Here is an 11,112-nt window from a genome sequence, read left to right on the forward strand (position 1 = left end):
TAATCTCATTGTAAAGTTTCTCATTAATTTCATCAGTATCATCTGGTGATCTGTAACAAATTCCCAATAAAAAAGCCTTTCCCTTTATATCTGCTAACAGAAACCCAAATGGATTCAATCTCCTTGCTATTATCTTTGATATCCTCAACAGGGTGTAACTCACATTTTACATACAAAGCCACTCTTCCCCCTCTCTATCCCTATTAAATAATCTATAACCTTGAATTTTAAAGAAATTTCTGTCATCAAAATCATCTACATTTAACCATGTTTCAGTTAATCCCATTATATCAAAATCATTCATTCCTACCAGTGCCCAAAAGCAGGACATGGGAGAGATATTCTGGGCCTCTCAACCTCTCTTACCCCTTGCAATCAAGTATATTATTTTTTTTACTCCAAGACTCACCAAAATACTTTTTTTGAGAGACAGAGAGAAGGAGGACTTTTCAGTATTGTATATTTCTAGCATTACATGGTAACAATTAAGCCTCTCCTTATAACTACTTCTATACTCATTTCCTATGCTAAACTTTTCTCTACATCTTATCTATTTTGCATTTAGTTTATCCTGGTCCTCAACATTTTATAGTCCTAGTTTAAATCTTCCATTACAGCCAAGTTAATAGCCCTTACAAATAAGCTAGACCCTACCCTATTTAAATGTAAACCACCCACTCCAAAAACCTCTTCTCCCATTGAACTGATGCCACAAGTCCAACCGGCCTATCTGCTCATTCTTACATTTAGCCCTATTGACCTACTCATAATTTCATCCCCACAATTAATTCTCAGCAGTATCCCTGACACAATTAAGTTATGGCTTTTTTCTTTAAATGCCTCTACCAACCTCTTGTACTTATTAATTAGCTCCTATGACCTATCTTTCCTAACACAATTAGCCTCTGCGTGCACAACAAAAACAGCATCATTGCTAGCCCCTATATTATATCTCTTGTTCTGTCAGTTATATCCTCCACCTGTGTCCCTGGGTAGCATAATCTAATTCTTTTCTCCCTATTTGCTCCACGGACTGTCAACATGCCTTGTCAAGGAATTCCTATAACTATGTCCTCCTTAAGTTTATCATCCACATCCTTCTCTGACCCTTTTGTTTTCCTTCCCTCCAGTACTTCCTCATCTGCACAAGCTAAGGGCTGAAATCTGTTGCTCAATACAATTACAGTTAAATTCACTACTTTGATTTATAGCCCTAACAGTACTCTTTCTAACTTTCTGAAAATCATTATTAGCTGATATATCCCTTGCATGTAAAAGCTTAAGTTCCTCTTGAAGTCCTGCTGCCATTTCCCACAGTCTACACTTCTCTTTATCTATTGCCTCCATCTTAATTAGGATAGCCTCCAATATATTCTCCAACATGAAGTTAACAGTCAAAAAATGAAATTACACTAAATCAACAAACGTTATCAAACTGACATTAATAGTTAAAAATGACTGGAAAGATTATGGTTAAAAATGCACATACACTAAATCAACAAATATTATAAATGTGACCTCAAGGGCTAAAAAATGCACTTGTACAAAATATACAAATGTTAAAAAACTGAAATTAAATGCTAAAAAATTATATCCACCTGACATCAATAGTTAAAAATGCACTTATATTAATCAACAAATGTTATCAACCTAAAGTTGATGGTTGAAAAATTAACTTATACTAAATGAACAAACATTATCAACCTGAAGTCAGTAGTTAGAAATTTATTTATAATAAATGAACAAATGTTATCAACCTGAAGTCAATAGGTAAAAAATATACTTACACTAAATCAACAAATGTCAACCTGTTGTTGATGGTTAAAAAATATGCTTACACTAAAAAACTGTTAGCAACCTGAAGACAATGGTTATCAAATGCACTTACAGTAAATCAGGAAACATTATCAACCTGAAGTCAATATTTGGCAAATACTTATACTAAATCAACCACGTTATTAGCCTAAAGTTAAAAAATACACTTACACTAAATCAAAACATCTTATCAACCTAAAGTCCATGGTTAAAAATATGCAGTTTTACTAAATCAACAAATGTTACCAACATGTATTCAATGGTTAAAAACCAACTTATACAAATCAACAAATGTTATTAACCTGAAGGCAATAGTGAAAAATGTATTTATACTAAATGTTATCAACCTGAATTTCATTTTTTTTAAAATACACTTACACTAAATCAACATATTTTATTATCTTAAAGTCAATAGTTAAAAAATACATTTATACAAAGTCAATAAATGTTATCAATGTGAAGTCAATAATTAAAAAATACAGTTACACAAAATCAACAAATATTATCAATCTGAAATCAATAACTAAAAAAATACAATTAACTTATTCAATAAATATTATAAATCTGAAGTCAGCAGTTAAAAATACACTTACACTAAGTCACCAAGTGTTATCAATCTGAAGTGATTAGTTAAAAAATATAATTATATTAAGTCAACAAATATACAATGTCAATTCATAACTAAAAATATACCTACACTAAATCAACAAATATTAATCTATGTGAAGTTATAATTAAAAAATATTCTTACATTAAATCAACAAATATTATCAACCTACCCTGGTAATGTATTTCCAATAAATACTTACCCCTTTTCACGTACTAGATTTTATTGATTTTTGCTGCCCTCTATATGTGAAATTTTCATTCGCCACTGACCTTGATGCTCCCACCTACCCTCACATGTTCATACATGGTATAGCTGCACTGTAGCATGCAAATGAGTATGTGATAACCCTCCACCAATAGGAATGCAACACACCCTCCTAGCTCAGCTGATTCCCTTTATACTGTAGAGCACACTCATCACTTTGAGATTAGGTAAGAAAAGATGCACCACAAGCAGGGAGGATGGGTGAGAAGTGTGAGGTATCTATTGAAAATACATTTTCAGTGTTGGAAATTAATAACTTCCAATACAATACCTTACCTCCTCTCATATAATAGCCAAAAATGCACTTATATTAAGGAAACAAATATTATGAATGAGAAATCTATGGTTAAAAATGCACTTACACTAAATCAACAAATTTTATAAATGAGAACTCAATGTGAACATTAGAAGAGATGAAGAACCAGTGCAAAAGTTATCTAATTGAGCTCCCTTCAGAATGTGCCCAAAGAGAACCCATGGAGCATGATACTCTAAATCATGAAAAAAAAGGAGGCACAACAGTAAGAGATCACACCTCATCTGTATCAAAGTACACTCTTCATTCGCAGTGAATATACATGTCACCAAGTAAGGTGGAAAGAAAGCAAGTCCAATAGGGCAAATGGGCACATTTGATGGTTTAGAGTGACTAGGGTGTGTCAGACCATACGTGGGGAGTCAAATCCAGTCAAAAACCAGGCAGCATCAGATATGTGTCCATGATAGGAGGAGGGTCTCAACTGTCTTTATTTCGATACCAGGAAGCAGAAAGAAAAAGCAATTTCCATTTCATCAACCTAGGTAGGGCACGTGTACAGACCCAGTACACAACCAACAACAGGCCTCCCAGGAACCCAACGTCCAGGCAACAGTAGGTAAGGGAAGAGCAAATGTGATGGGTCAACTTCAGTCAAAAACCAGGCTCCATGGAGGATGTTTCATTGGATCCATGTAGGAGAAGGGCACCTGCCAACCACATGTGAGGACTTATGTTGGCTGGTCCTGCACCATTCCAACACCATACCATTAGGGAACTGACATCTAGGTAGCAGTAGTATGGGGCAAAGCCAGCCGAATGAGGGAACTGCCTGTGGTGGATTCATCCAGTCCAAAATCAGGCAGCATTGGGAAATTTTTGTTCAGATTACAGTAGGAGGAGAGTTCACAATAACTACACCAACAGAACACCACCACCCTACACTCTACTGAGTGGAAGTGTCACACTCAGGAGAAAGCCTCCATGGTCCAATACCCAAGTGGCTAGGAACTAGTAAGTGGCAAGGACTCCTGTACTTCACTGGAAGAGGAAGGGAACAACATGGTGGAGAACCTGGAGGAATACAATACCTTAAAACAATGCAATGGGTAATCACAGAAACCCTAGTTTGAAAAGCAGGCCAGTCCCAGTTTATTCAACTCGGAACAGAGGAATGGGCAGCAGTCCCAATACTGCTTTAATCATGATAGTCCATGAGATGGTAGTCTAGAACATACCTTATTTATGAAGGAATATACTACAAGAAACCCTTAAGTGGTCCTGCAAAACACCACATCTCATCAGTGAGCATTACAGACCTTAAAGGTCACATGGTGCAAATTTAAAGTTAAGTATACCCTTGCAGGCACTACTCAGCAGGATCCAGAGATGTAGAAATAGGCCACTGTATAGGTAAGATATAGAAAATAACTTACCCATTCAGAGTCAGTAAGAGGTAAGAAGAATGGCAATGGGAGGCAAACAATATCCAGAAGAAGAAGAAATGGACAGATGTTGAAGGTAATGTGCAACAAAAGTGTGAGGCATAGTCCACCAACCAGCCTGCACAATCTCCTCCAACAGATGTTGGCAGTGAGTAGCCAGATAGTGATAAAGATGATGAATTTGGTGAGAGAGAACTTGGAATATGTGATGAGAATCCCTGTTCAACAAAGTATAAGCCTGACAAATGAGTTGATGAAGTTAACCAGTAAGAATAACAGGAGAAAGATCCTGGGTAGAAAAAGAGTTCCATAGGATAAAGAGCCGGGAATAGAAATCTCCAAAAGGAACTGCACAGGCCACATTACAATGAAGAGCCAGCACAAGACAAAGAAGACAATTGGGATAGAACCTAGAATAGAAATGAGCAATGGATGAAAGGGAAATAGGGGTGAACATGCTGTTTCCCTCCCATGCCACAGACATCTTAGGGAAAAATCACAGTCGGGATAAAGGAGAACATAGGAATGATGATAAAGAATTTAGGAAACATTAATAGCATACATGTCCGACCTTTAATGTTCACATGCAAAAGGGAGTAAAAAATAGGTCTTAAGGGAAAGATGGTACATTGAACAAGAAGCTAAAGATTCAAAAGGAGGTAGGGTAAGGGCATGAAAGACAACATTTAGATTCATATCTGGGAGAACAACAAGCCGTGAAGGATGAAGAAGGTGAAAGGATCTAAACAGAAGAGAGAGAGGACAAGAGAGAAGAAAACATGATGAAAACAGTAAAAATGAAAATAATTGGACAGTGCTACCTTATACCTCACAATGGTAAAAATTAACAAACCATTGTCAAAAAGTCATGTGAAAAAGTTGGAAATGTGGGGAACAGTAAGTTTGGAAGAGGAGAAGCTGGATACTGAGGAGGAGGAGGAAAGGCAAAACGAAGATTCAGTCCATTCGCCAATGTCCAAAGAATCTAACAATCTGCTGTGAAAGGGTGCCACAGGTAAGCAAATCAGAACAATCTTGCCCCCACCATTCCTGAAACTAAGGGATAGCCACTGACTGCATAGATCTGAAGCATGTAAGAAATGCATCTGTGCATAAGAGGTCCCAACAACAAAACAACCACATATGAAGGTCATAAAGTCAAAGAAAACAAATGTGCCAACATGGAGGAAAGAAGGGAATGTATATCCATTGAAAACTCCTCAGAGTAGCAGTAGATAACCTCAGAAAGCAGATGAACAGACAAAAGATAATGTAGGAGAATAGTAAGAGTGAGGTAAAACATGAGAATTGGATAGGGGAAATCGAGGGGAACAGGATGGATCAAAGCCCCAAACCTGAATAAGTGACTCCAGACTCTGAGAATTAAGAAAATGAAATCCAGACCTATTGTAAGGTAAGGCATGCATGTCTGCCAAATGTGGGGGACAAAACATGCTGGCATCAGCAAGAAGGTGACAAAGGAATTGGTTGGCATGGATGCAAATATCAAGGGAGGAGGGATGGGAACTAAATAATTGGGCTCTGGGCCAGAATGGAGAAAGAAATAATCATAGGAAGCAGGATAAAGAAACAAAAGGTAACAAACCTGAGATATTATATCAAAGAAGAACAAGGAAAATCCAGAGAAGCAGACTGGGAAGGGGCAGCAAAAGCAGGAAGAAGGCTGTGGAAAATAGTGTCTTCTGGAACAGATTCTTCCAGGAAAGTAAAATCATTTCTTGGTTCAGGAGATGCAACAGGTTGCAGATAAGACTAAGAGTGCACTAAGAGTGGAGCCTGGTGCCACAGTAGTGGTATGTCTGGCAGAATCAGAATCCTGTGGATCCAAACAAGTAGTAGTAGTAGTAACATTAAATTCTGAATTCATAATATGGAAAAAATAAATAAATGAAAACTTTCCACAAGATAAAAATAACAAAAACATAGAGTTGTGTTTAGTGAAAATTAATTGCACATTGGCACAAGAGAATGCCAAATCGAGAAGTTATGATTGTGATCTACAGTACAGTGCGAGCCAGAAGTGCTAGGAAGGTGTGTCACACTCCTATTGGTGGAAGGTTGTTGCATGCTCATTTGCATGCTACAATGCAGCTATCCCATCGGTAAATACATGATGTTAAGTGGGAGCCTCAAGACTAGTGGTGAACAAAAATTGTACATATAGAGGGCAGCATAAATCGAGGAAAGCTATTATCTCAAGTTATTGATAAAAAAAGACACTTAGAATAAATCAACAAATGTTAATAACCTGAGTCAATAGTAAAAAATGAATTTATGATAAATCAATAAATGTAATCAACTTGAAATCAATGGTTAAAAAATGCACTTGTACTAAATTAACAAATGTTATCAGCCTGAAGCCAATAGTAAAAAAATGCACTTAAAATAAATCAACAAATTTTAACAACCAGACATCAAAGGTTAAAAAACACATTCACACTAAACCAACAAATGTTATCAGCCTGAAGTCAATGATTAAAGAATATGCTAACACTAATTCAACAAATGTTATCAACTTGAAGTGAACAGTTAAAAATACACATATATTAAATCAACAAATATTACCAACCTGAAGTAACCAGTTAGAGAATGCACTTATACTAAAACAATGAATATTATCACCTCAACTAAGTGGTAAAAAAGTGCACTTACACTAAATCAACAAATGTTATCAACCTGAAGTCAAAAGTTAAAAATGTACTTATACTAAATCAACAAATGTTATCATTCTGAAGCAAACAGTTAAAAAATACACTTACACTAAATAAACAAAAGTTTAACAACCTGAAGTCAATACTTAAAAATGCACTTACATGAAATCAACAAATGTTATCAACCTAAAGTCAATGGAAAAAAAAGCACTTACGCTAAATCAACATATGTTATTAACCTGAAGACAATGGTAAAAAAACACTTACGCTAAATCAACAAATGTTATCAACCTAAAGTCAATGGAAAAAAAAAGCACTTATGCTAAATCAACATATGTTATTAACCTGAAGACAATGGTAAAAAAAAGCACTTACGCTAAATCAACATATGTTATTAACCTGAAGACAATGGTAAAAAAAGGACTTACGCTAAATCAACATATGTTATTAACCTGAAGACAATGGTAAAAAAAGCACTTACGCTAAATCAACATATGTTATTAACCTGAAGACAATGGTTATAAAATGCACTTACGCTAAATCAACATATGTTATTAACCTGAAGACAATGGTTATAAAATGCACTTATACTAAATCAACCAATGTTATCAATTTGAAGTCAATACCTAAACAATGCACTTTTTGACATGTAGTAATATATACTTAGTTTCATCTGATTCCACCTACTGCATATGAAAAAAGGAAGTTTAACACACTGAAATTTACATTTATTGTGTATAAGTTAATGTTAACACTGTAAATGAACATTGATAATAAACTATCAAAATATCGTTAAACAAACAATAATGTAAATGAATATGGGTTTATTATACACAGATTTGTACAAAGTAAAGCTCAACTAACATTCAAACAATTTGACATTGAAGATCATCTACACACAAAGGCATTCCCACAAGTCACTGTGCAATAACGGTGTTTCTGCATAAGACCAACTTTAATAAATAATGATACAATAATCCTGTATTTTATAATTTTAATATATATAGTCAGTTTAATGAACAAACTTAATCCTAATTCTCTGGCTGAGGCTAACCTTGGTCCGAATTTGTAATCTGGTCCTTGTTTAAACAAATGTATCCTGAGTCATTCCTGGAATCAGGGAGGCTCACATTATGTTCTGCGATGAAACAACTGTGAAATATCTCTGTAAGTGTGATCAGCGTTGCATCACTAAAATCATCACAAGCTGCAGAAGACATAAGCTTAGACGAAAGGTAGAGTTGAAGTGGAGTATTGTCATCCAAATCAGAGAGCTGAAAACACTGAGTAACTGTAGATACAGACATTGTTTCTGAAATCTCCACAAGGTCTTCAGCAGCTAATTTAATATCTCCTTTTATTCCACTGAGTAGCATTTTGCTATTTAACAAGATTTTCTTTGCTGTTTCTAACTGTAGTAGAAAGTAAGATCGGCATAATGATAAATCAATCCACAACTACAAACCATAAATTCAAATTATGCTTGATAACCAACAACAGAATTATAAAATTTAAAGTGGTAATTTCTGTTTAAATATTTGTGAATTATATGTTATTAAAAGGCCCTGTAAGTAACAAATTTATGGACCCTCAAGCAATTTGGTGTATAATTGGCTAATAAAAATGTATTTAAAAGCCAATAGGGAAATTGAACCTAACTGTAATTCTAGGGTTAAACTACTATTTCCCTCTTTGTACATTAAGTTGTAAAATACAAGTGATTACATTGATTGTTTAAAGCTAAGGCACAGCTCACAGTTCTACAGAAAATTATAAAAAAATATAAATTATCAATGGATTCACATTATAAAACAAGTAAAAATTAAGCCATGCTTATATTACAATCACTTGGTTGAACAAGTCTTCTACTTCAGCTGATTTAAAAAAAGCTGATGGCAAACAGTTAATAGAACATTTGTAAGCAACAAGAAAATAATCATCACAGATTAATTCAGAAATTAAATTTTTATCTTACTTAATGAGCAATAATCTTAAGGCAGAAGATTAAATTATAATTTTACAAATAATATTAAACAAAAAATTATGATAAGAGTAAAACTAAAAATATTAAACTGAAGATTAAAACAGTTTATTTGGCAATGGTTTGGGCAAATGAACTTCCATTGATTTGTGTTTGGACACAAAGTACCCCAGAAGATCATCCATTTTAAACATTGCAGATGATGTTTATACAGATGATAAATAGAAACAAGATCACTGCATTAATTCTGAGCTGGTTAAGAAAAAATTGGGAAGTTTAAAAAATGATAAGGCTCCTTGGCCAGATAAAATTTCCCCAGGGATTTTGAAAGAGGTTAAAGATTGAATATGTGAGTCACTTGCTACTATTTTTTGTCAGTCCTTGAATAGTGGGCAGGTACCAGAGGATTGGAAGTTAGCTAATATAACTCCTCTTTTCAAGGGAGGTGATAAAAATTGTCCCATTTGTCTTACATCAGTTGTGAGAAAAATTTTGGAAATTCTGTTAAAAGATGCTTTGCAAAATCATTTAACAAAGTTTAGAATTTTATTGTATAATCAACACAGTTTCACTAAGAGAAAATCTTGCCTTACAAATCTTTTAACATTCTTTGAAAAGGTTACTGCTTATGCAGATGAGGGTAAGGGTGTAGATTTGGTGTATCTGGATTTTTAGAAAAACAATTTGACAAGATGCCACATAAAAGGCTTGTAAAAAAAATTAGCTCTATAGGTGTGGGGGATAAGTTAGCAAAGTGGATAGAAGAGTGGCTATAGGAAGAAAGCAGAGGGTTGTTACAAATGGAGTTCAATCAAACTGGATTAATGTCACAAGTGTGGTACCTCAAGGCTCAGTCTTAGGATGAAGGGATAGTCAAGGGTTTTAATTATAACTAGACCACCCATGAGCCGTTGGGTCACCCACTGTTCAGAGGTTATGAAGAATTCAAGCTAATTTCAATATTGCACCAAAATGAATGTTTATTTTGAGATAATCTAATTAAATATTTCAATCCATTTGTATTATTCATAATTCAAGAAAAGATATTTGATTGTTGATCGAGAGTAAAAGGAAAGAACATTTCATTTTTTAAAAAAGTGAAGTCAGGGTTTTCAGGTATTGTAATGAATTAGTTCATTATGTTGTGGTCTTTCTTCTTAAATCTTCTACAGATAAGAAACAGTAACACTTTATTTTTTCTTCAAATTATCTACCATAACCAAGGCACATTATTGAGAAATTCTTCAAGATCTAGTTTTTGTCATCTTACGCTTTTTAATAAGATGGGAACATTGACAGGGAAATATATTTGAACGAAGAAGTTTTGTAAAGAGCGCGAACAGTAGTGTGATGTAAAATTACTCATGCTAGAAATTTTCATAAAAGTGACCCAAAAAACGGCGCTAACTCGGTAACCCATGGCACAAATTTAACGAAACTTGTTTTATTTTGTTTCTATTCTCATTTCATTACAAATATGGCGCTATTGTGTGCCATTTTTGCTGTATTTAATTACAGACAAACAAACTCAGAGTTTTAGTAGTATATAGATAGATAAATACAAGATAATTCACGTGGGTTATCATAATTTAAATTATAAGTATAATTTGGATGGGAATAACCTTAATAGTGTTATGAAGGAAAGGGATCTTGGTGTAATAGTCAATCAGTCTCTTAAGCCATTCAAGCAGTGTGCTGCTGCTAGTGGTAGGACAATTAGGATTTTAGGTTGTATCTATAGAAATATTGAATACAAATCTAAAAAGGTTATACTTTCATTGTACAAGTCACTTGTTAGGCCACATTTGGAATATTGTGTTCAGTCTTAGGCTCCTTACCTTAGGAAGGACATTGAATTGTTGGAAAGGGTTCAGATAAGAGTTACTAGAATGGTGCCTGGGATGGAGGGGGTTGTCAAAAGATGAGAGACTGAAAACTCTCAAATTGTTTTATCTTGAAAAAAGAAGATTTAGGGGGGATCTGATTGAGGTGTTTAAGGTTGTAAGGGGAATTGATAGTGTTGATGTAGCATCTTTTTTTGTATTTAACAATGAGAATAGTAGGACTAG

General features: G+C 34.4%; 1 protein-coding gene across 1 annotated transcript in view; it reads right to left on the reverse strand.

Annotated features, from left to right (window-relative positions):
* LOC106467570 (probable E3 ubiquitin-protein ligase HECTD4) overlaps positions 1 to 11,112 on the reverse strand; it is a gene marked incomplete at both ends in the record, with an annotated part of 162,948 nt that overhangs the window by 22,729 nt on the left and 129,107 nt on the right. Inside the window, one exon of the mRNA XM_022395768.1 lies at positions 8,117 to 8,474. Coding sequence (XP_022251476.1) covers positions 8,117 to 8,474 — 358 coding nt within the window. The remainder of the gene's footprint in view (positions 1 to 8,116; positions 8,475 to 11,112) is intronic.

This window comes from Limulus polyphemus, unplaced genomic scaffold (assembly GCF_000517525.1).
Source record: "Limulus polyphemus unplaced genomic scaffold, Limulus_polyphemus-2.1.2 Scaffold2666, whole genome shotgun sequence".
Lineage (NCBI taxonomy): Eukaryota > Metazoa > Arthropoda > Merostomata > Xiphosura > Limulidae > Limulus > Limulus polyphemus.